The sequence below is a fragment of the Podarcis pityusensis genome, assembly GCF_964106645.2.
Source record: "Podarcis pityusensis genome assembly, chromosome: 6".
Lineage (NCBI taxonomy): Eukaryota > Metazoa > Chordata > Lepidosauria > Squamata > Lacertidae > Podarcis > Podarcis pityusensis.
Window position 1 is genome coordinate 81,810,679 of NC_138030.1, and position 26,931 is coordinate 81,837,609.

A 26,931-nucleotide genomic window follows, 5' to 3' on the forward strand; every position below is an offset into this window, starting at 1 on the left:
ATGTTAGTCTTACATCCTGCGTCTGTGGAAATTGTAGTCCCTTCCCACCTGCAATAGATTAGTCCTAGCTCTTCTTCTTGCTGCAGCTAACAGAATCTTCTCGTCTCACTTTATGTTAAACTATTTATGTTCTCTTTTAACTAGGCTATCTCTGTCTGGGAGGGGTTGCAGTTTGGCGCATCAGGCATACTTGGTATTTGGTGGTTATATAACACTGTGTGTGCCATGGGCCTCCCGTGACAAAGCTGGATTAGTCAGTGTCTCAGCACTGCAGACTGGATCTTTCATGGGGAGTGCAATTCCATCCCATCCCGTCCAGGCTGAACATCACTATCCTGGTTAGACAAATGACCAGCTGTTTGCCTTGCCTGGACTGAGCTTGAATTTGTTTATCGCCATCCAGTTCATTACTGATCCTAAGCACCAAATTTAGCACAGATTTGAAGCATGTGCCTCATGACCACTGCTCATGAAAACTATGCATGGATGGATGGTGCAATTGTTAGTGCTGTTGCTGTCTCTAACATCCACAGGAAGTCAGAATACAGCCTAGGTGGTGTGGTGCTCTCTGCTCAACCAGGAGCCGAATGCATGTAAAGTTGTGTACACACAGGCTTTATTCTGGCCTTCAGCTAAACACGTGAGGGTTGGGAGCAAGGCCAGTGTGCACAGCTCTGTCCTTTCTCTCTCCCTCTCCCTCCCTCCACACACACACACTCGGTGACCAGCTCTCTACAGGTGATCAGTTGAGAACTGTGGCAATAGTGATCTTTTTCTCCCACCGTGCTAGGTGAGGAGAGACAGAAAAAACAAAACAAAAAAACCTCAGAGGACAGGTTTCAGTTCCACCTACAATTGGCATGTAGCCCCAACAGAAAACTCCCAAGAAAAATATGACCTTTGACAGAGAAGAGTTTCCTAGCTCCCTCTGAGTAACGTGTTTCTTAAATAATTGTTAAGGTGATGGGAATGGAATGGTAGATTGAACAGAAAGGGTGCTATGATGTGTTGTGCCTCTTTCAAAAGTGTGGGAGGAGTGTTTAAGGACAATATCAAACATGTTGAAGACTAGGCATGCAGTAAGAATGGCCAAATATTTCTGACACACATTGTATAATGAAGCTGATAACTAGCTCTCATAAAATTATCTGTTGATAGTAGTGTAGTAAATGTGTGAACATAAATCTCAAGTTGATTTAAGGTTCGTTAGATGAGCTTGAAACCTGGAAACACCTGAATCAAATTTCTTTTTAAGTAACTTTCTCAAGTTGATTTAAGGTTCGTTAGATGAGCTTGAAACCTGGAAACACCTGAATCAAATTTCTTTTTAAGTAACTTTCTTACGTATTTTCCTTCCTCTTCTCCATTCAAGTTTGCTTGTCTTCCTATCCTGTGTTTGTTTTTGCTATTTACTGCTTCTGCCAGTAAGTGCATAAACTTGCTGGACTGCTAGAAGATGGCACGAGTGTAGTCACTGCAGCAGAACAGATGCCTGTAGACAAAGAAGCACCAAGGTGTCTTCATTCAGAGCCCCTGAGCTCTTTAAATTCTAGCAAGCTGGATACTGATTAAATTTCTTTGCTCAGCCTGGGTAATTGTTACCAGTAAACTAGGCAGAAATATAAGCATGTTTCTGCCCAATGCCATTGGTGTGTCTTGGTGACTTTATTCAAGACCCACAATATATGTGGCTATCAGTTGATGAAATGCTTTCATTTTCATTCTAAAGCATCAATGATATTGAAATCCCAAGCCTATAAAACTGCATCCTCAGTACCAAGGCACACTATGGCTTGTGAGTTGCTCCATTGCCATATGCCTCACCATAGGAATCTTTTTTGTTGCCACACAAAAAACTTTTAATTTTTTAAAAAATATATATATAAATGACTTGCTTTAGACTAAATAAAGTAGGGGCAAATATATTTTCAATAACAAGCAGTTTGAATGTCATCTTGTACTCTGTGTACTTTAAAGGAGCAGAGAGGGCTGGTAGCTGCATCCCAATAAAATGCACGTACTGACCCATAAGGGAATTAGTGCCAATGATTGTTTAAAGCTCAGGCCTCTTAAAGTTTTCTCCTATCTCTCTATTAAACAATGGAAAGTTTTACCGTATGTTCAAATAACATCTTCATCAGGTTCACAACAGGGTACCTTAGTTAATTTTCAGTTGAGTGCTTGATAGGATTTTCTTTTTCTGGCTGGTTGGGTGAAAGTCTAGACACTGAGAGACGAGGCTTTAGTGGGGCCTCACAATACAGTTATTGTGAATGTTAAGTAGGAGCAGCTTCCTCTGATGTACAGACTCCATGCCCAAACCAGCGATACAAAGACGTGGCTTTTGTTCCAAAGGAGAGGGGCTAATCTAAATGCTCACAGTGTGAAAAACTTTTTTTTTATGCAAGAGAGGAGAAAAACTTGCCTTAAAGGTGAGAGGTCAGGAGTTTAACCTCTGACCGTAAAATAAGAGACCAGCAAAGAGTGGGATAAAACAAGGGCAGGAAAAAACCCCTTCAAGTACCCTGCGTATTGTTTACTCAAAATGGGTCAAGCAAATGATTGTCAGGTGTGGTTACATGAATTCTCGTAAGACGGCATGATTTCTGCGGACTTTAGTTTCTTGTAACTTGCGCAGGTTCTCCCCCCTCCCTCCCCCCAGTTAGATAGTTTGAAGTATGAGGAGTGCTAAAGTAGATTTTTGGGGGGGTTTTTTAGAGCATACATTCAAACACCCCGTGGGATTCCATATAAGGATACCTCAGTTTGCAACATCTGTACACACAACTAAATTTATTCCCTGGAATCTCCATATTTTTTTGTTTCTCAGTAAGAAATTTTATCCTTCCTTAGGGCAGTTATAAAGGACAGCCTACATTGTGGGCTTTCCTCATGCCCGTTTCTTTGGCAGGCAGTGGGAAGAGTGTCCATAGTTAATGCAGAGGTCTTTGGGTGGTCACTGCTATTGTGCAACACCAGGGGAGAGCTGTTCCCAGTTGTAATGCAAAAGAAATCAGGACATTTCTCTCTCTGATCTTGTTTTGGCATTATAAGAACTGTGGAACTTAGGCACAATCTAATTATAAATGATGGGGGTGGATGCTGATAGTTAATAGACATATTTCACATGCTCAGATTTACTGGTCTAAGCCTAACTGGTTACCCTCCTTTTCCCCCCTCTAAGTCAAGCATCAACAATCAAGAGTATGCAATGTAGTGCTGGGATTTTGAGCTTGTTGTCTGGGTCTGCTGTATAGTATAATTTGCAATAGGAAATGGACAGTAACTTAAAGTTTTTGTCTTCCTCTCCTTAAAAATACTATAATCCTAATGACTTGGAAATGAAGTCAATATTTATTTGAATAGAAGGGCATGTGTTATAGATGTATATACAGTGGTACCTCGGTTTATGAACTTAATCCTTTCCGGAAGTCCGTTCTTAAACCCTAATGAAGCCTCCCGCTGCCAGTACCCTTCTACTGTTCGGATTCCGTGCTTAGACCAAGGTAAATTTCGCAAACCGGGACACTACTTCCGGTTTTGCGGAGTTCGTAAACTGAATAGTTCGTAAACAGGGCTGTTTTTAAACTGAGGTACCACTGTATAGTATACTCTCTTTATTTATATGTATTGTATGTATAATGTTAATAGGTTTGAAATCATACTGCAGTAAGCATAATGGACACATGATGCTGCTTTATACTGGCTTGTTTTGCATGTCACATTATGCCAAACTATGCTTATGAACAAACCATGGCTTATCTGAGTGCAACACAGCAACAGTACAACAGGGAAGGAGCAAAGCAGCTGGCATTTCCTCTATGGAAACCTGTGTGCTCATATGTTTGGCTTAGTATGAAGTGCAAACAAGACTATAGGTACATCCAGCCCCTTACTCTCCATTCCAGCTATCATCAGTTCTCCAGGGTTTCAGGCAAAGTAGCCTTGCCCACTCGTGCTTTTGGAGAACTGTTTTTTTCCCCCTATTTTACCATATTTTTTGCTCCACAAGACGCACCTGACCATAAGACGCACCTAGTTTTTAGAGGAGGAAAACAAGAAAAAAAAAATCGGAAACAAAACAGTGGATGTATGATTTTTGTGGTGCAGGCTGTAGCCATGGACATGCTATGTGATCTGATGGTGAATTTGGGGTGACCCAATGCAAAAATCCTGAGGATCCATGGGCTTTTACCTCCCCCTTCCCAGGCAGCCTCCTTTATCCCTAGTGTCCCTTATCTCCCTCCCCGATCGCTTGCTTCCTTTCAACTCCCACTTCCCTCTTTCAAAAAAAGAAAAGAAAAGAAAAGAAAAGTGTGATCTGCTTTTCGTCTCTGGGCAATTTGGCTCCAGGGACCACGCATTCGCTTCATAAGACACACAGACATTTCCCCTTACTTTTTAGAAAGAAAAAAGTGCGTCTTATGGAGCGAAAAATACGGTAACCACAGGAGCTTTCTACATGCAACACATGTGCTATGACTCTCACATAGGTTTCTAGCGGTACTGAGTCTAGACTGGCATAGCAGAAGATGGGATCAGAATCTGCTGTCCCAGTGGCCTACTCTGGATCAAAAGTGCCATGATTAATATAAATAACTGCATCTTCCCGGGGCCTCTGCCTTCTCAAGAAGCAACCCCCTTTTCAAAACTGTTTTCTTCAGAGAGTTGAAAGCATTGTGTCTCTGATCCAGCCTTCATGTTGTGATGTATTTCACAGTTTTGATCTCATTTTCTATCCTAAAGGATGTCTTGTTACCCTTCCTGCTCCTTACGGTGAGTATTGTTGAAATACTTTAAAAAATATCATCCATTACTGCAGAAATATTTTATAAGGCGATGCTTAGGAATAATTAACTAAAAGTATGGGAATTGGTGTTGTCATCTATTTAAGATCATTGTTCACAACACAAACATCACTTTGGCTAGTAATTGCCAGCCTCATTCAGTGAGTCAGCTCCTGTGGTATTTACTGTGTTTTTGTCACTATGTTTTAATATTAATTTAAGATTTCAGTTCACACAACCCCAGACTTCCTGCTTCTTCTCTTCTTTATCTAAACAATGTTTTTGACTTGAAGCTTCTTATTTCCATTAATAATAGAAGTTAGTGGCTTTTGAGGTTATATGAATGCTGAATAAACAAACAAATATACAGAAAAATAAAAATAATTGAATTAAATTTCTCACAATGGCACTAATGTTAGAAGGTTTGTAATCTGACACTTCGCGGACATAGAAAAAGACTCTTTACTCTTCTCAGAATTTAGAGACTCCTTCCAATAGGGTTTCTCTATCAGAAAGGGGTACCGCTACAATTAATTATAAAATCATTAGTTTGGAACCTATTTTTACAAATAGTAAAAACGTTGCCATTAGCAAAGTTACTACTAGTCCATGGTAAAAAGGTAAAGGGACCCCTGACCATTAGGTCCAGTCGTGGCCGACTCTGGGGTTGCGGCGCTCATCTCGCTTTATTGGCCGAGGGAGCCGGCGTACAGCTTCCAGGTCATGTGGCCAGAATGACTAAGTCGCTTCTGGCGAACCAGAGCAGCGCACAGAAATGCCATTTACCTTCCCGCCGGAGCGGTACCTATTTATCTACTTGCACTTTGAGGTGCTTTTGAACTGCTAGGTTGGCAGGAGCAGGGACCGAGCAACGGGAGCTCACCCCGTTGTGGGGATTCGAACTGCCGACCTTCTGATCGGCAAGTCCTAGGCTCTGTGGTTTAACCCACAGCGCCACCCGTAACTTGTTAAAGGACACTTTGAAAGTTTCTTAGAGCAGATAGCCACTTTAGTTGAGGCTACTTTGAAGTCAAGAAGATTTATCTGGGACTTTTCCCCAACACGCTAAATCTTTTCCATACTTTGCTCACAATGCTTTGAAACATTGTGATACTCCTTGGGTCAGAACTGGGGCACCTGTGCCCCCCCTCCCCAGATGTTGCTGTACTACACCTGATATCATAACTGATTATTGACCCTTCTGCCTGGGGTTTGGAATTGGAGACCAACAAGATCTGGAAGTGCCCAAGTTCCTCACATCTGCTGTACAGTAAATAAATACTTTGCAAAGCAGCATTTCCAGTTAACAGGAATAACCAGCCAAGATGGCCATCCAGCTTAATATTCAGTGTGCCTGGTGAGTGATGTGGGCTGAAGCGTACCAATTTTACTGAGAGTTCTTTCAAATATCCATGAGTTTCCAGCTCAGAATTCAGTTTACCTCCTTTCTGTAGATATCCAGTGAGACAGTAATTCAGCATTCATGTGGATTATTGAATTTTGTGATTCTCAAGCCACTTAGTGCTGTTTTGAGGGCCTTGGGCATTTTGCATCATTGTTCTACCCATGTGTTTTGTTTTGTTTTTGGTCCTGCTGAACAGTAATCTGGCTCAATCCTGTATGTACAAATATCACATAAATATAGGTACAAGTGTAACAATCGATAGAAGCGATGTGTGAACTGAATCTCTGCATAAGGCAGAAGGCCTGTAAGTTAGCCTAGTGATATAATTCCATTAAAAGGTTTCTTAGCTGTTGGAGTAACACTGATTTTTCTCTGAGCAGTTCTATTAACCTGCCTTCTTGCTTTGTTCTTACCAGAAGTTTGGTGTTGACTTTAAAGACTGGTATGTGAAGTACGTCAAAACATAGATTTTCAGCTACATGTTGCCTGTCATAGATAAATCAATGCTTGAATGTATGCGGAGCAGCATTTAAATTTTTTTCCTTGTGTTCATGTGGAAGGCCCTTGGGACAGATGGCCCCTCACTGTTGATGGTTCGATTTCAGTGATCACCCACAGCTTCAGAGGAGTGCGAAGAAAAGAAATTGCTTTCTTTGTCAAGGTGTTTTCAATTCAATTCTCACCCATTAGCCCTGTTTCGTTAAGTTTTGAATTACTCCATCAGGTGACTGATGAGTGTATTTCCCCCTCTTAGGCTATTGAAATAGGCCTGGTATAAAATGGAAAAGGAAAATAAAAAAGGTTTATAGTTATTGATTATTAAAGTGTCTTTAAACCATGACACTGCTTGGTATATTTGAACAGTCAACAATATTGAACATGAATAGTACGACAAAAGATGAAGTTTACGGGTAGAGTAGTAAACTTGGCCTTTGAAGTACACTTTTTATATTTACAAGCAGTAATGGTCACAGTTTTAAATTTGATTGTGATTTTCTGTTTAAATCTGGAAGAGCTTTTAAAGACTTCTTTGTGCAAGTAAGAAAGGTTAGGTTCTCAAGTTAAATTCCTAGTGGAATTACCAAGCTGCAAAATATAATCTGATACAGTTGGCAATGTCACAATCAGAGTGGTTTGAATTATGGTATCCTGGATACTCCCCAGAATGGGAATTGATCTATCAGGTCAGGTTTGGCTTCTTAGTGTCAGTGAAGTTCCCTTGTGTGTCCCTGCATTACCTGTGTTTTTAACTGAGGCTTTACATTTCCTTAGTGGGGAAAGGAAAATAAAAAAGGAAGAAATGGTTTTTGGGAACTATTTTTTTAAAAAGGGATTTTCAGGTTGTTTTTTTTAAAAAAACCTGCAGCAGCTCAGTTTTGTATTCTAGGTTTTTATTTACGGAAACACTACTGAGATAACAACTTACAGTTCACTGATATTTGAATGTCATTCCAATTCATTTGTATATGCTTTAATAAGCATGATTAGATTTCCCTTTGTAAAAAGGCTTGAAATTTTCAAGTTATGCAGTACCAACCAACACAGTATTGTTACAGCCCAGTGTCTGCCAAGAGGTAGCAAGATTCCAGGGGGTTCCAGGTGTTTCCATCACGAAATCAAGGCAAATGGTCTCTTGGTGCAGCCTCCTCCAGCCAGCGCTGCATGGAGTTCTGCCTACTTGCTGCTGCTTCTTCCCAGCAGCCTTTGCAGAAAACAACTCCTTCCCTTCCTCATCCAGTACCCCCCCTGTAACACTGGGAACCTATGATTCAAAAGCCTCCTGCAAAAAGCACCTCCTTCTGTCGTGACATTTTGCCATGCTCCCTGTAATCCTAGTAGTCTCCTGCTTTCTTGTCTGATGCTGAATGTCTCACCTATTGTCAGGTTAATGACTCTGTCACCACCTGTCTTTGTTCTTTGCTGGCACCTCTCTAAGCTCCCGAGGAAGCTGTCTTGGCTTGACTTCAAACCCCAAATTTACTAATTTCAGAGATTATGGGGAGAACCTAGCACCCAGGTTTTGGTCCCCTTGCAAACCCATTAACAGTATTGTGCAAGTTGAAGGGCATGATCCTGTACTGAAGACCTGTCTGCTGGGGCATTTTGGGATTTGGTAGAAGCTCTGCTTTGCTGGCAGAATGCCAGATATGCTACAGTTAGGATTTATATGCTCGCATGCCTTCATGGAACACTCCCTTGCTGGTACTGTTCCACTGGAAGGGACAAGAATGGAGTCACAGGCATAATGTGGGGTGGAATGAGGAGGAGCTGTTCACAACCTACCCTGATTGACAATTACAGATAGGTAGCCGTGTTGGTCTGCCATAGTCAAAATAAAAAAAATCCTTCCAGTAGCACCTTTAAGACCAACTAAGTTAGTTCTTGGTATGAGCTTTCGTGTGCAAGCACACAGTGTATCTGAAGAAGTGTGCTTGCACACGAAAGCTCATACCAAGAACTAACTTAGTTGGTCTTAAAGGTGCTACTGGAAGGATTTTTTTTATCCTGATTGACAATGCAACTTTACACCAGCCACAGACATGGTGCAATGAATTGGAGGGGATTCTCCCCCCCTCAAAAAAAAATGGTTGCCAAAAAACATCATAAATTAGGGTATAACTCAGTACCCAGTCACAGCATATACCACCAGTATCAAAACCCCACATCATAGCTCAGATGACAGACTACTCGTCTGGCCTCATGCTGTGCACATTTAAGAACTTTGGTGATTAGAAACTATTGAAAAAGGGGCATTTTCCACAGAAAGGGAGCATTTTGCACAAAGCAACCTAGATTAACAGTTACACAGGAACATGAACATATTGTTGACACCTCTTTGGAATTAAGTGCATGGATGCTGATTTTCCACCACTGTTGTATTTCTATGCTCTTGTGGAGCACACAGTAGGTATGTTGACTATCCCAACATACCAGTCTTTGTACTGGATTTTCGCCCTTGTCTTTTATAGTAACTGTCCTGCACAGCATCTTGTGTTGAGTTAAGGACTTCAGAGGTAAGAATTACGTGCTTTTTCCTGAAGTTCTGGTCTTTCTGCATTCTGGGCTTCATGAACAACAACAACCACCATAACTGGATTTCTTATCCACCCTTTACCATCAAGCCTCAGTTCAGGTTACAACAATCTAAAAATGCAGTGTTGAAATCAGTTAAAGCAAATTTATCTTCTTTGAGTGGCGGAAATAGAAGATATGTTCAGCTGTTAGGTGCATATTATTTTATGCAAGCTTTGTCGTGCTTATCTTTTGTAAAAGATGTGCAACAGCTCTACAGCTTTTTTCTATTAAACACGAAATGATAAGTGCCATCACCAGCCAATGTGCTGTAGGATATTAGCAGTGATAATTCTATTATTTCATTATTATTATTTATTTAAAATATTTCTTGCATCACCGCTGAAGCAATCCCAGAGCAGATTACATTAAAAGCCAGATATATGATGCTTATTAAAACAGGAGCAAGAACTAGAGAAAAAATCCCCATGAAACCAAAAGCACAGCAGTTTAGTGGGGTCCACAAAAGCCTGAATGAATAAATGAATCTTCCACTAGCACTAAAAACTCACCAGAATTGGAACCAACCATATCTGAGAGGAGATGAAATTCCATTACTGAGAGTACCCTCTCCTGCATTGCTGCTTACCACATTTTAACTGTGTCCTTGTGGAGGGATTATTGTAATCTATTGTTCTTTAAAATGAACTCCATAGTGGGCTGTCAGGGAACTGCCATCGGAAGGAAGGGAAGTGAAAGGGCTCACACAGGTTGGGAGAGACTCAGCAGCTGAAGAGGGAACCAGTAGGGGGAGAGGAGCTGAGCTGAGGGAAAGGGAGCTGGAGGGATGGCTCAGAGACACTTCCAGCGAAAACAGTGGGGAGGTTTCAGGACCTCCTGTAGGGACACCCACTCCTCGCCGGAAACTGTCACGCAGAGAGTCCAGAAGACGTGTTTCCGTTAAGGAGCTTTTATGTTGGAAGCGATTCCGAAAGCAACCACTGTCGGAATCTGCCAGCGACTGACGGAGCCATGTTTAAGGGGCTCCGTTACAGACAGAGGTTTGCAAACTTGACCAAACTCTGAGGGACTAGGATTTTACACACAAGCAGCTCATCGTCCCATCACAGCATTCCGACAGTCTTCGTGAGCAGCTTGTGCAGGAGAAGGCATCATGAGCAACCCAGCCGGAACCGGAGAAGCAGGAGCTGGAGCGGGTCCAAGCCTGGAAGAAAGGTACCGGGTGTTGGAGGTCCAGCTAGCGCTGCAGACGGCGAGGCTTGAGGAGAGGAGGGCTCAGGATGCAGACAAAAAGGGGAAAGACACCCAGCTCGTCAGAAAGGTACCAGGATTGGTGCAGAAGTTTGGGGGGGAGCCCAAAGACTATCATGGCTTTCGGACAGAGATGCAATATGCCCTCAATCTGCAGTTTGATGAATTCCCTGACGAGGAATCACGAGTGGCTTTCGTGATTGGGCATCTTGAAAAGGGGGCGAGAGACTGGGTTAGACCCCTGATGGCAGCGAATAGTGACGTCCTAAAGGACACGATGAAGTTCTTTCGCGCCATGGATCTGATGTTTTCCAGCGATATTGAACAGGGAGTGGTCCGCAGACAGTTAATGGCTTGCAAACAGGGGAGCCGATCTGTCCGTGAGTACTGGACTGAGTTCACCATGTTGATCCATAAATTGGGGTGGGATCTATCGGCGGAACCCATTCAAATGCTCTTTGAAGAAGGGCTTTCTTCGGCTGTGAAAGACGAACTTTCCCGGGCGCCCAGGGCGGAGTCTATGGACCAGCTGACCAAATCAGCGCTGACCATAGGAGCGCGCCAGGAGGCGAGAGCATTGGAGAGGCGGGAAGGGAAGGGGGAACGTTGGAAGGAGTTCCGCATTCCAGACATTCCAGAGCCAACTTTCCCGCCGGCAGAGCCGATGGAAATCGGAACAGCGCGCGCGCGCGCAGTTTCAAAGCCCAGTGAGGGGGGAAAGAAGGAGGGAAAAGGCGCCCGGAAATGCTATCTCTGCCAACAGCCAGGTCACTTTGCCAGAGTCTGCCCCCAGAGGAAGGAATGGCAAGGGATGGTAGGAGCTGTGGAGGGAAGAGAGGAAGAAATACCGAAGCAAGTAAAAGCCAACGCCTGGCTGCCACCGTCGGGGCACAGCAGCCAGGCCAAAGAGCAGTGAAAGTGCCCACGCCAGAACCTCCTAAACCCGCCCTAGTGATAGAAGTGGCGCTAGAGCTGCCAAACGGACACCCTCTAAAGATAAAGGCGCTGTTGGACTCAGGCAGCTCCTGCAATTTCATGAGCAAAGAGTTTGCAGCTGAACACCAGATACAGACGATCCCTTTAAGCAACCCCCTGCAGGTGACCACGATCGATGGCAGGGAGCTGTTGGGAGGAGAAGTCAGCTTGCAGACCGTCCCAATGATAATGAAGGTGGCAAGGCACACCGAACTGATAGCGTTTAATGTGGCCACCTTGGGAGGAGCTCCCATTATATTGGGGATGAGCTGGCTAGCGTTACATGATCCGCTGGTGGGCTGGCATCAGAGAGTGGTTTCTTTTGGTTCAGCACATTGCTTAGAACACTGCAAAGAGGGAAAGGGTTTGGCAGGGGCCCAAGCCACCCTAGCAGGGACTGAAGTAACGGAGAATGTGAAGGTACCACGACAATACGCAGATCTCCGCGACGTCTTCAGCGAAAGGGAAGCTGACCAACTACCCCCGCATAGACCCTTTGACTGTCAAATCAATTTACTCCCTGGGGCACAGCTCCCTGTAGGCAAGCTGTACGCCATGTCAGACAGAGAGATGCAGGAGCTAAGAGAGTTCATTGACAAGAACCTGAAGAGAGGGTTCATCAGAGAGTCCAGGGCGGTGGGGGGCAGTCCAGTGTTTTTTGTGGATAAAAAAAACACGAACAAGCCGAGGCTTGTGTGTGACTTCAGGGCCTTAAATGCAGTGTCAGAACCAGTGGCTTTCCCTATGCCCAGGATTGACGACATTTTGACAAGGGTCAGGAAGGGAAAGATTTTTACTAAACTGGACCTAAGGGGGGCGTACAACCTGATACGAATAAGGAAGGGGGATGAATGGAAAACCACCATGTTCACCCCTTTGGGGGCATTTGAATATTTAGTTATGCCCTTCGGCCTACAAGGAGGCTCCGCGTGCTTTCAATCGTTTATGAACCACGTCCTGGGGCCTTTGCTTTACAAGAATTGTGTGGCCTTCTTAGACGACGTGTTGGTGTATTCTGAGAATGAGGAGCAGCATGTGAGAGACGTCAGAGAAGTGTTGAGCAGGCTGCAAGCCAACCAGCTGTGGGTGAAACTGGAGAAGTGTCAGTTTCATACCAAGGAGGTGGAATTCCTGGGGTATCGCCTGTCAGACAAGGGATTGGCCATGGATCCCGGCAAGGTCCAGGCGGTGCTGGAATGGAAAACACCCAAAACAAGGAAGGATGTGCAGAGGTTCCTAGGATTTGGGAACTTCTATCGTAAGTTCATCCGAAACTTTGCCCACCTGACGGCGCCCATTACGGACTGTCTCAGCAGTAAGAAGAAGTTCGTTTGGACTGAGGAGGCGGAGCGAGCATTTGAGGAACTAAAAAGGGCCTTCGCCTCGGAACAACAACTCCTGCATGTGGATTTACAAAAACCGATGAGAGTGGAAACTGACGCATCAGACAGAGCTATTGGGGCGGTGCTTCTGCAGCCAGGGAAGGAGGAGTCAGAGTGGAGACCGTGTGCCTTTTTTTCGCGAAAGCTGAACAAATCCGAGAGGAACTACACGGTGTATGACCGAGAACTACTAGCCATTCATGAGGCGTTCCGGAGATGGAGGCACCTGCTAATTGGCGCACAACATAAGGTGCAAGTGTGCACTGACCACAAGAACCTAGAGTATTGGAGGACGGCACGAGTGCTCAACCAACGGCAAGTGAGATGGGCCCAGGAGTTCTCCAAATTTAACTTTGAGATTTGTTACGTGCCAGGCCCAGAGAACATTAGGGCGGACGCTCTCTCACGCAAACCTGAATATTTGGAGGGGGAGGGAGCAACCCGAAGGAGTTGTTGTTCCGAGGCGAAGGCCCTTTTTAGTTCCTCAAATGCTCGCTCCGCCTCCTCAGTCCAAACGAACTTCTTCTTACTGCTGAGACATGTCATTCCAGAGGACCGCTGGGTGTGTGGGGCGGCATTGGTGGGACAAAGAGAACTGGTAGAGGAAACAGAGAATGATGAATACGCCCAGAATAAGCTCAGAGGTCTTAGGGGTGAGGGAGAGGAACCAGGGGGTTTCGAGGAAAGAAATGGAGCTTTGTATTACAAAGGGGCACTGTATATCCCTGAAGGAGACTTAAGGGGGAGGGTACTCAAGCAGTTGCACGACAGCCCCACGGCGGGGCATTTTGGACAACACAAAACCATGTGGTTGGTCACCAGGGAATTTTGGTGGCCTAAGGTGAGGGAAGATGTACGGGAGTATGTAAGAGGGTGTGAGCAATGCCAGCGAGCCAAAGGGGAGAGGCGGGCACCGGCGGGGCTATTAGAACCCTTACCAACCCCAGAACGACCTTGGGAGGCAGTGTCGATAGATTTTATGACTGATCTGCCGAAGTCCAAGGGGAAAACAGCCATCATGGTGGTGGTAGACCTACTAACAAAGATGTGCCACTTTGTAGCCTGCTCGCATGCAGTCACGGCGGAAGAGACAGCGAAGTTATTTGTAGAACACATTTTTAGGTTGCACGGGGTGCCATTGAGGGTGGTCTCAGACCGAGGAAAACAATTTACTTCCAGGTTCTGGAGGAAGCTCATGAGCTTACTGCAGGTGGAGGTCAACTTTTCGACTGCCCGGCACCCTGAAACCAACGGGCAGGCGGAAAGAGCAAACGGGGTCCTCCAGCAATACCTGAGGTGTTATGTCAATGACAGAGAGAATGACTGGGTAGAAAAGTTGGCGCTGGCGGAATTTGCCTACAACAATGCCGAGAATGTGTCCACAGGGATGAGCCCCTTCTTGGCTAATTATGGGTGTCATCCCAGGGCTTTCCCAGGGGGAGAAGGGGAGAGATGGGGTGTCCCGGCAGCCGAGCATTTTGTAGAAGAAATGGAAGCAATCCATCGTCAGCTCCAACTCAACTTAGAAAAGGCGAAGGAAGAATACAAGAGGCAGGCAGACAAGAACCGAAGGGAAGGTGAAACCATAAGGGTGGGAGATAGGGTGTGGCTGTCAACCCAAGGGTTGCCGTTCAAAGGAGGTTGTAAGAAATTAAGACCCAGGAGATTGGGTCCCTTTGAGGTCATTCAACAGGTCAACCCAGTGGCTTTCAGGCTCCGGTTACCCAACCACATGAAACTGCACCCAGTATTTCACAGGTCGTTACTGTCACCGTATGAGGGGGGACGAGAAGGGATGGCCACTCGGGGACCGGTCATAGAAGAAAGGGAATGCAGCAGCCATGTGGCAGAAATCCTCGACGCCAGATGGAAGGGGGATCAGGTGGAGTATTTGGTAGCGTGGGAAGGAGAACCGGAGTCAGAAAACACTTGGGTAATGGCAGAAGATATCAATGACGAGGTATTGATAGAAACGTTCCATCAAAGGTTCCCAAGGAAACCTCAGCCTGTGGAGAGGTTCCGGAGGGAATACTTTGGGACCACCGATGAGGAGGAGGAGTTGGAAGGATTCTCGGAATCGGAAGGGGAAGGGGAGATGGACTCTGAGGAGGAGGAGTACTTCGAGACCAGGAACTGCAACAGGTGGAGAGAAGTGTTCGGGACATCGGAAGATGAAGGAAGTTCATTCCGGGGTTTTGCCTCCTCACCGCCCGTAGAGGAGGGGGCGAGAGGGGATGAAGGGGGCCCTGGAGGGGAGGTGGATGTCAGGGAACTGCCATCGGAAGGAAGGGAAGTGAAAGGGCTCACACAGGTTGGGAGAGACTCAGCAGCTGAAGAGGGAACCAGTAGGGGGAGAGGAGCTGAGCTGAGGGAAAGGGAGCTGGAGGGATGGCTCAGAGACACTTCCAGCGAAAACAGTGGGGAGGTTTCAGGACCTCCTGTAGGGACACCCACTCCTCGCCGGAAACTGTCACGCAGAGAGTCCAGAAGACGTGTTTCCGTTAAGGAGCTTTTATGTTGGAAGCGATTCCGAAAGCAACCACTGTCGGAATCTGCCAGCGACTGACGGAGCCATGTTTAAGGGGCTCCGTTACAGACAGAGGTTTGCAAACTTGACCAAACTCTGAGGGACTAGGATTTTACACACAAGCAGCTCATCGTCCCATCACATGGGCTATATCATTAAATATATAATACATACAAATTACATAATAAACAATCTGAGAAATGAAATCACAAAAGCAATAAATCAAATGCACACCATCAGAGTGACCAAACATCTCAGCTAACCAAATGCCTGCATAAAAAGGTTTTTACAGTACATCAGGAGAATCTGTGTGGGAAGGGTCTTTCAAGAACCTTGCTCTCACCTTGATAGTATTTAGTATACAGTATAAAGGCTACCATATAACCCAGTGTAGCTGCAGCTTCTGAACCAACTTCAAATGCAGGCTGACACTGTGTGCATCACACTAGTCTACCTGAGGTTACCAGCCTGTGGCCAGGCAGTCCCTGTCCAGTAATGACTGTAGCTTTTTGCCAAATGTTAGGTGTTCTGAGGACAGTTGTACAGTGTTTGCCTGCCATTTTAAAAAAATGTACCATCTTCACTTTGAGGTTTTAAATTCAAGGTTTTAAATTAAAAGTGTTAATTTAATTTAATTTAATTTAAAGGGCAGTTAATTTTACATCTGCTTGTTGACGTTTTAAAAGGTGGCATGTCTTTCAAGCCTACTTGTTAACCCAGGAGATAAGCTGGGGAATTCGTTTCTTGAAATCCCTTAGTTTGTAGGAAGCCAAGCTAAAAGCTTGGCAGGTTCAATTTCATCTTTGTACTTTCTGTGCAATGAACCTTCACCTGATTAAGGTTTTCATTTTGTAGCATAACTAATGGCATTGTAGCAAAACAGGCTTTCCTTTATGCTCCCAGTGACTTTCCATTCTGTTTTTAAATGGTATAGCACAATATTGGGCAAAGAGGATTGACCTTCAGTTAAAGTAGCTCAAAGCTGGATCTGTCTTGTTAGTACCAAAAAAGAAAAAAAAGTGGGGCAGGGGAGAGACACAGGCTCACAGTTATTAGGAAGTTGGCTATTAGTGATCAGCTGAATCTGAAGGGGCTTCCCTTATTATGTGATGGATTTCCAACTGGAGTGGGAATGTTGATTGACTAGGATTCCTGTCCTTGAGTTGGAAACCTTCCATGCAATGAAGTGGGTCTTTTCAGACTCTGCCAAACATGTGTCTGCTTGCTCCCTGGGCATTATCAAGGTGATATAGCTAGTCTCACACATTCCTGAAGGCTCCTTCAAATGTCCAACAGTGAATGCCTGGAGACAGCTTCTCTATCTAGTCTTTTCTGATATATTTGTAGGAATATTATGGACCTTTGTTGTGTGTAAAGTCTCCTTAAATGGATGCTGTTAATTTCAGAATCAGGTTTAAAAAGTTGTGGGCAAGATTTCATATTCTCTTCTTACTCCATGGGCGTACCGGGGCAGGGGTAGGGAGAGCTGCCTTTCCCTGAATCAAGTAAATAAATAAAAATACTTAACTAAAAGTAGAAATTGTAGAAAGATATTGACAGATTTTTTTGAGCACTTGGGGTCAAAATAAAGTAGTTTAAAACAACTGTTGTTGAGACATTTCATTCTGAATATGATAGACAGAGCCAGACAGAGGATGATGACAGGCGGGTGCTCTGTCTTCCCAACATAAATCCTGTCTACTTGCTCCCCCCAACATAAGTCCTGGCTATGCCCATGTCTTACTCTGTTCCTACTTGGAAGTCTTAAGCATGCTTAGGTTCATGCTGGCAGTATCTTTAGCAGTGGTTCCTAATTTGCTGTCCAGCATCATCCTTCTGATTCATGACTAGAGTCCTGTGATTAAGAGCAGATCAGTTTGGGATTAAGAGAAGATCATTGGCCGGATAAGGTAAATGCTGAAATACACCTTTAATCTTGGATCAGGGTGGCGAGAGAACACATAATCTGAGAATTTGCTCTCAGGCCCTTAGCTATGCATAAGAGATTGGAAGCATTATATGTGAACCAGCCCTTCATTATTTGTTTCCATAGATGCTAGGCGGAAGGAACCCTTTAAATAGGTGAAATATGTGCACATTACATTGAGGTCTTTGGGTAAAATATGTCATTAATGAATCTAGATTATTGGTACTGTCAAGTTTGGCAAATAGCTGTATTGGTAAGACCTCAAGTAATGAGAGGTCAAAGAAAGTCACTCAAGTTTTGGGCAGGTTGGTATTTGTTTATTGATTTTATAAATAGCCAGGAATTTGGTAATTACAACTGTATATAAAATGGCTTGGGAAGATAGGATCAATTGAAGAAAGATTAGATGAATTAAGAAAAATGAAATGTGGATCTAATTAACGCCATGATTTGTTTTGATTATAGCCTATGGAAAACAAGGATGCTGTAGATGAAAAATTAATATTATACATTATAATAGATCAAATATTATGCTAAATAGAATATTTTTAATATTATTTATAGAATAGATTGTTTATTAAAGAAATGCCCTTTAAAGAATCTTGAAATACTCTTCATAGGGGCAGTTATATATGTTTATATTTGTGTTTACTTTCGTAATACAGTTTGGTATGGAATTGTTAAATAAAAATATCATTGTTTTGGTTGACAGAACTGCAGAGTCAAAAATAATGTGTTTTACTATCACATATGAACATAGAGACATGCATTTACAAACAAAACTAAAATGTTTCAGTACATGTATTTTCAGTACAGATATTTATTGTTAACTATAAAGTTCCTTGGCATATGGGGAGAATTAAAAAAAATAAAATATAATATTTGTGATGATTAACTATTCCAATTGCCAGATGTGTTTCAACATCATGGACTTCTTCAGTATCACAGATGTTGCAGATAACAGATTAGCTACTCTAGAGTATAATGAGACAACTCATGCTTGAGTTGATCAAAGGTCATGTTCATGTGTTTCTATATATATAAATTTGTTTTGATGGGCAACCATCCACTTTTCTCTGAATCTGGATGAGGGCTTCTTTCCTACTCTGCTGCAGGCTAGGGACACTGTGACAGACATCTTCAGAATAAATCTCAGTCCCTCATGATCTCCTCTACCATGCCATACTCCTTGGATCAGGTCAGAAGCCACCAGAGAAGGCAGTCATTTCTGCCTTTTAGTAACCATAGCAGTGCACTCTACTGACTTGCCGTTATATTGCACCATACAAGAATTATATTTACATTTCAAAGGAAGCATTTTCATTTTAACAACAGCAGCTACAAGAAACTTCCTAGAAAGCAAGCTGAGGACTCAAGGTACATGATGATAGTGTTGTTTTCAGTGTTGCTCTAAACTCTGATAATACAATGAAAAATCAGCTTTTTTTTTTCAGTTGTCCACAAAACTGAATAGAAGTTCCCCCCAAAAAGTTTCTTTCCTAGATTGTCCACACACAACTAATAGTTCAATCCATTCTTTAAAATTGGAGTAATTGGATTCACACATGCACACACACCTCTTTTGGCCAAATATTCCTTATAACAGATTGCCTGATTTTACAAGGTACGACTGCTATAGTAAAGAGTGGACTGATAACATCAGCAAAATTCTTTTCATGAGCATAAATCCACCAAGTCTATGATTTGCATTAAAGTGTGCTTTCAAGTATGTCTTAAAGTGGCACTGTCATTTGCATATTGTCTTTAATCTAACATATTTTAAGTGCCAGACAAGATAGCAAGTGTTCTTTAAGGTTCTCTGCACCCCCCTCTTTTTTTTTTTATTAAGTTCCTCTACTCTGTTTTGCCCTTGTTCTTTCTTTTGATTACTGTTCCTTGGCAAATACTGACTGCTTTCTTCCATACTTGCCCATGCAGCTTTTCATTCAGCTACTAAAACATCTTCCACTTTTATCCTCCTGAGATAAGATTCTGAGACCCTCACCTAAAGTCAGATGTGCCTGACAGTAATATTTCTGGTTTATAATGTGTATCCCTTATATGAAATCTGTTAAAAAATTAATCTGATATACTTTCCTAGCCACTAGCAGCCAATTCTTTTTAATGTGTGTATATATAATAACCTAATAATTCCAACTTTAAAAAGTTCAGTGCTGCACACCAGAACTGTCCCCTTTCAGTTTGCTGGAAGAGAGTTTAAAAACAGTAAATTCTTCCAGTTATAGAATGTGTGTGGTTTTTTTAAAATAAAAAGCCATCTTTTTGTGCTAAAAACTGGCATGACTACAGACTGCTTACCAGGGGTCAGCAAACTTTTTTAGCAGGGGGCCAGTCCACTGTCCCTCAGATCTTGTGGGGCTGGACTATATTTTGAAAAAATAATAATGAACATTTTCTATGCTCCACAAATAACCCAGAGATGCATTTTAAATAAAAGGAACACTTTCTACTCATGTAAAAACACGCTGATTCCTGGACTGTCCGCAGCCGGATTTAGAAGGTGATTGGGCCGTATCCAGGCCCCGGCCCTTAGTTTGCCTACCCATGGTTTACACTGTTCCTTCAGCAGGAATTACTGTAACCAATATAATTTGCTGTGCTGAAATGACAAACAGAAAATCGGTTACAGTATTTCTAACCTTTCTAGTTTGCTCATTAGTATTTAGAGTTCTGGAGTACTCTATGGTATTTTTGTAACCAATTAACTGCAAATGGTACAGAAGTAATGAATGAATAGATAAACTCAATAGATACACTTTGTGAAACTTTTCACTGAAGTCCTTTGGTACACCTCTATTTCTCCCATAACTGGTGGGCAAATACTGTGCATTTTGCAACCCTCTTACAGATGCCAACCAGGCACTGAAGCCTCAAAGGCCAGCAATTTGTTCCAGGTGAAGGACTGTGCATGGTACATTCAGTGACAGTGATTGCACATTACAGAAAATCATAGCTAGTGGGTTATTGTGAAATTGCAGAGGGCTTCCATTCCAGTCGTACCTGCTAGGCAGTGGGAGCCACAACCCTAATATCCTTTACTTAGTATTATGTCCAGAGCAAGAATAGTGATTGGTTTCACTCCAAACCAACCATAGTGTCAAGCCAAGGTTTGTTTGAGTTAAACAAACCATGCTTCCTAGTTAGGACGTACAGCAAAATTAGAAATCATAGTTTGTTGCTCATGCTAGTGGGGGAGCAAAACAGAAGCAATCTCTGCATTCATGGTTTACAGTTAAGTACATTTTACATTAACACGTGTGATATTAATGCGCTAACCATTTAAGCCAGAATGGTGGTCTTTTAGCCACTTTTGAACAAGTAACTTGCGGTGAGAGGATTTGGACTATTGATGATTAACTAATTGATTGTTTAACTATCAATCAATTTTTATTGTATACAGTATAGCCAAAGGCCTTTACAATGGATGACAGAGAATAAAAGGAATCTTTCATCTAAAATCATACACGTAACCTGTAGCAGTTTACAACATAAAAAGAAATTTACAACATTAAGACTTAAGATTGGGGTGCATTTACATAGCTGGAAGGAAGCTTCTTGGCTGCCAGTGCAAATTTGGCTACTTGGTGTGATTGACTAACTAAATGATGTTTGAGCTTTTCTTCTTCTCCTTTCTTTGTTTCTTAAAACAGCTCCTCTTTTTTTAGCCTTTTCTCTTCAACTTCTTTCAAATCACTCCTAAAAACCCACCTTTTCCCATGGAGCCTTTGAGTTAACCCCCAAGCTCCCATGCTCACTCTAGCTAAGCTCAAGTACATTTAGTGTAAACAATTGCATTTTCTTTCCCTGATTACTTTTGCCTTCACTTCCTTTTCTTTTCTCTGATGTTTCTCCTGGCTCAAATTTTAGAGTGTAAGCTCTTCTGGGTGGGAACCTTCCCTCCTGTGCTCAGGAAAGTGCCATATATGCTGATGGTGTGCTCTGTCTACCATGTGCAATTTATTGTTCTGCATTCTTGGACAAAAGGTGGTGTATAAATTGTACATCATTTTCCAGACACCTAACTTTGGAATTGAAGCTGTGCACCGAGGCTTCTGATACAACCCTGCATCTGCTCCCAGTGCAGATCAGAGATATTTTACCAGTTGGATTTCTGCCAACCTCTCTAAAACTGATGGTCAGTGAGAAGGCAGTTCTCCACCAGTCTCCCAACTCAGTGTCTGCCTCGGGGAGAGTAGTCTGTCTTGGAAAAGCTGGTGGCTAGAAAGTGAGCTGTGTGCCATGCCAGCTGCTCTGAAGCCAAAGCTCAGCTTGAGAGAGTTGTATTGCTTCCCAGCTTGATGGGGAGCCTAGTTGCACTGCATCCCAACTGAGCATCTGCTTTGGGAATGTTGGGGTGTGTGTGTGTGAGAGAGAGAGAGACAGAGAGAGAGAGAGAGAGAAAGAGAGAGAGAGAGAGAGAGAGAAACTGTATTAAAAATACATTTTTAAAAAATAGAAAAATAGTTGAGATGCTTGTGCAGATGTTATTAATCTGCATGCATCTTAATAAAAGGATGTGTGCAGTCATGTTTCCTAAAAATAATGTGACCAAGTCTGCACAACATCTTGTTTTTTGCTTGCTATGCCACTTTCAGAGCCTTAGGGAAAAGTTGAAGTAAACCTATTTATTTCCCTCTAAACTGGTTTCTAGTTCTAAAACCTATGGAGTTTATCAGCTGGTCCAATGAAAACAATATGGTGCAAGATTAATTTTTATACAAAATAGTAAAGTTACCAGTAAAAAATTGCCTTTTTATTAGAAATGTTATATATTGACCTCTTGCTGTTTGTATTTCTCTTTTTGGAAACATTTCACTCCATATTGATATTGGCACAAAATAAGATGTTTTGAATATTAATTAACTAAGATGTAGAAATCTGATTTCAAAATGGGATCAAAGCTTAACTAACCATTAACCATTCAGTTCTTGTAGGGTATATTTTCTAATGCAGAGAAAACTGTTGGGAAAGCTTAGATGGTAGAGCATGGGGCTCTTGTTTTCAGGGTTCTGGGTTTGGGCTCCACATTGGGCAAGATTTCTATGTAGCAGGGGCTTGTACTAGATGAGCCTTGTGGTCCCTTCCAACTCTACAATTCTGTGATTCTGTGTTTCCTTTAAATATCTAAAATTAATTGACAGTAACAAAAATATGTGAAAAGTAATTTTTCCTTTGTTTAGATAATTTCTGAGGCTACTTTTAGCAGGTTTCCTTCATACGTTCTCTGTCTTGAGTTTAATATTGATATCCTGTAATTTTTATTAGAGGACACCTGACGCTATGTTAACTTCACTTCTAGTTTTTATTATGTTTTGATTTTTGCGGTTTGCTTTAATATTGTATTGGTGTTTGAATTTTTAAAATGTGTACCACCCTAGAATCCATGTTTGGACACAGGTTTAGACATTTACGAAATTAAAAAATAACTTTTAAATACGGAGGAAGGCATTTAATTTTAACCACCATTAGTCTATCTTAAATTTGCTATAATTAAGATAAGTGTATTGTAGTTTCAATAAATATGAAGTAACTTGTTCATAGTGAAAGTAGGATAGATTATTGAACTGTATGATAATCCCAGGGGCTTGGATCCAAACCTTACTATTTACACGAGTGGAAAGGGATTATTTGCACATAGTGGGGGGCGGGGAGAGGTTCACATGGTGACACTTGCTTGTGTCTTATGGAATGCCTTTCCTGGAGGAGGACCTGGCACACGTGGAAGCAACTTTGTGCAAACCTGTAACCAATATAATGTTCATAAAATCTACATTAGTTGGAAATACTTGGTGAGTCTTATGGTCACTTAAAAATATAAATGAAAAGTGTTTAATCCAGCGCTAATATATATTGAATTGTTATAAGGCATATGTTGATCTAAGCTGTGTAGTGAGTTACAAGTCATCTATGGTGACAGTGTTTTCTTTAGCTATTCCTGTTCTCTCATCCATAAAATCAGCATAAAATTGACTTAACGTTGTTGGGTGTCTAGAAATCAGTCTTCCCAGGAAAAGTAAATTTGGTCTCAGTAGTTCTGAAGAGGAAGTACATAACTGCAGAATAGGATTATGCTTCCTCCTTCTTGTCAAGATGTAGCCTCTTGCTTCTTGTCAACACACTCCTTCCATTCACTTAATCAATTTCCCAGTACACAAAGAATTCTGAACAAAAGTTTTCATACCTGTCAACTCAGGGGGTAGGAGACTCACATTCAGGATTGTGGTGCTGGGTACACCAAAATATCCATCTCTTTTTTTGTGATGGAAAACTCCCCTTCTTACTGTATCTTAAATGAAAATGATGGGAGCACTTCAGAAAGGAAGTGTGAAAATTAATTGATCCTTTGAATATTTGTTAGTGGCCAGTAAGACCTTTGAAGGGATGCAAAGTCAATATCATAATACAAAGTAACATGACTATATTTACTGGTTTTTATTTTGTGGAATGGATTAGAGCAAATGTGGACAGATTTCAAGCTTGTGGGATCTATTGTGTTTTATATATTCATATGGCAATTACCGTATTTTTCGCTCTATAAGACGCACCAGACCATAAGACGCACCTAGTTTTTGGAGGAGGAAAACAAGGGGAAAAAAATTCTGAATCCCAGAAGCCAGAACAGCAAGAGGGATCGCTGTGCAGTGAAAGCAGCAATCCCTCTTGCTGTTCTGGCTTCTGGGATAGCTGTGCAGCCTGCATTCACCACATAAGACGCACACACATTTCCCCTTACTTTTTAGGAGGGAAAAAGTGAGTCTTATAGAGCAAAAAATACGGTAACTGCTGCATGTGTGTTTTATTACTACCTAATAACATACCATAATTGCATATAACAAAGACTGAAGTAGCAGCAAATTTCAAAACAACAGTATCAGACAGAATTATTTAAGTGTTGTGCAGACTGAAGCTTTATTTACTTGACAACTTTTTTATCACACGGAACATCCCTCAGAATGAAGTATTTGGGAGTTCTGCCAGATAAGAGTTCCAGGTACACATCCTACATGGGGTTAGGATTGAAAGAAAAACTTTAAAAAATGCCTCCCTTAAGCTATCAAATTTATTTCTTTAGCCAGTGCTAGTTTGCATAAAACCAAATGATTTTTGGATGTAGCAGGTCCCAAACTTCAACTGGTGAATGTGTAGTATTCTGTGATATTCTTAACTTGTAATTTTAAATTGTAAATGTCAAAAAAAGCTTGGTGAACTGCTTTAAAAAACAGTGATATTTGTGACATTTGAAAAACATTTTGCATTTTTTCTACTTTTAATTCCCTTTTGCAAAAATGAATATTGGAATACCATCTTTAAAAAGGCATTAAAACAGCCACAGAGTAAAAGGCAATGGAAAACACACACACACCACAAAATAACCTTCTATTATTGTGTTAACAAATATGCATGGAGTTTCATAAATATGAAATTAATTTTTTTTTTTTTGAATAATCCCGTATCTGAGTTTTGAGACACATTTTTTTGTACCTGTCTGTGAGCCTGAAGCTACGTTGACCCTCTTTAATATTAATGTACTCTACTCTAAGACTCTGTTCTTTTGTCTCTGATTAATGCTGTCTGTCAATTATTTACAGATCCTGTGGTTTTGTGGAAGTTCCCGGAGGACTTTGGAGACAAGGTTAGAAACATGAGATTGATCCCTTTAAAATGATGGAATAATAATAATAATAATAATAATAATATCAGAATAACCTGCCTTTCTACAGCTTTTTAAAGCTTTCCTATTCAACTGTAGAAAGGCAGATGGCTGATGATAACAATAAAAGACTCTTCACCAGCTGATTTGATCATTAGAATGTGTTTATGGCAGGAAGTATTGCACACTATGATAGTTGCTTTCATGGATTTATCACATTATTATTTTTAATCTGTGTGGATATTATGACCAAACGCCAGTGGTGGCATTTCTTCTTCTGAAGTCATGAATATAGTTCCAGAGGAATAAATTTGGGAAATTATGATTGACATACAGCACTGAAATTGCCACCAGGCGCACATCACCAGTGATAATCTAAGAGGTTGCACAACTGTTAGTATCAGCACTGATGTTAACATGTTGGTTGTGTATATACTGTTGGTGGTATTTCAGTATTCATGAAAATGTTCTCTCTTTCACCAGAGCTACTTTGACACTTGGGCATGTTAGCAGTTTTAAACAGGAGCGTAATGCTTGCAACAAACAGGTGGTTGTCTAAAACAGTGGTTTCATTAAAAACAACAACCAAGTCCTCTAAAAATTATGGGGTTTTTTTTTTATAGGCTTCTTCATTGAATGCATTTCACTCTTTTCATTTTGGTTTTATTGAACAGCATACTTTCTTCTTTCTGTGGCTCAGACAGATTTCTCAGTTTTGCTTTAAATAGTGCCAGATCCTTGGAGAAAAACACCATAAACAACAGTTTGAATTCTGTTTTGAATAGAGGAACCTATATAAAAAGTATGTTGCAATAGCAGTTTGCAGTTTGGCCCTGAAATTCCAAACAAAATTGTCACTTGTTCATGTGTGAAACTCATTCAGATCAATGATACTTCTTTATGACAACACAGAGAACCCCAGTTTATGTGTGTTGTTACTTGGCAACATGTTGCTCACACATTAATATGAAGTTGCAATCTATTCCAGTAGTCAAGAGCTTTAGCTGGACTGCAAATACCATTTGAATGAATGAGACTTTTTGCCTGGGAGCAGCTGTGTTTTTGATTTCACTCTGTCTCTCTTATTCAAATGTTACTATCAAAGGTGCATTTGAGGTTGATTGTATTCAAAGCTTGTGTCCATGCAAAAAGCAAGTTTTATGAAGTCTGTCAGTTGCAAATGTTAGTATTTTTATATGTGTGTGTTCTGTTAAATTGAGCTACAAATGTGTAGAGTTGAATGGCATAGGAAAGGGTCAATGGCAAGGGGAACTGTCCTTGCGATTTGGGCTAAATGCCATAGTAGCAGCTTTGTATGTGGGAGGTGTAAACCTGTGTCCTTTTTCAGCTGTAAATCTTACTGGCTAAATTATTAGAAGCCAACCTAATGAACATTATGTTGCTGTTGGATAAACCAAGGTAAAGGCACATAAGTATTGTGTTCTGTTCCTTTGAGTAGAATAGGTGAGAAATCTAAACAAATGTGAAAAAGCATTACCTTGATAAACTAGAGAAATGGGCTAAAGTTAGTAGCTTGCCACATAAAGATGTTCCTGAGAAAAAGATGCAGAATACAATGCTTTGGTTAAGCATTAACCAAGATAACTGTCAGTGGCTTAGTTCGTTTGTCACTTTAAACTATGGTTAAACTAACATATGGTTTAAAGGTGAATTTACATCATACTGGTGCTGAAATTTCGAGTGTTTCACTCTTCCCCTGCTGCTGCTACTAGTTAAGTTCTGTTCTAGTTTAGAGTTACATCCCAATCTGAGTTTATGGTTTATTTCTCCTGAAACAAACTGCAAGCTCTTTGACATCAGCAAGTACAGTGGACGCTCAGGTTGCGAACGTGATCCATGTGAGATGCACGTTCACAACCAGCATGCGCGGCCGCCGAAACCTGGAAGTAACCTGTTCCAGTACTTCCGGGTTTTGGCAGTTTGCAACCTGAAAAATGCAACCTGAAGAGGT

The 26,931-nt window shown here is 41.8% G+C and overlaps 1 protein-coding gene across 2 annotated transcripts in view; it reads left to right on the forward strand.

The window, feature by feature from the left end:
* DENND1B (DENN domain containing 1B) overlaps positions 1-26,931 on the forward strand; it is a 185,653-nt gene that overhangs the window by 24,443 nt on the left and 134,279 nt on the right. For both annotated transcript variants that reach the window (XM_081010763.1, XM_081010764.1), the window contains exon 4: positions 24,898-24,941. In XM_081010763.1, coding sequence (XP_080866889.1) covers positions 24,898-24,941 — 44 coding nt within the window. The remainder of the gene's footprint in view (positions 1-24,897; positions 24,942-26,931) is intronic.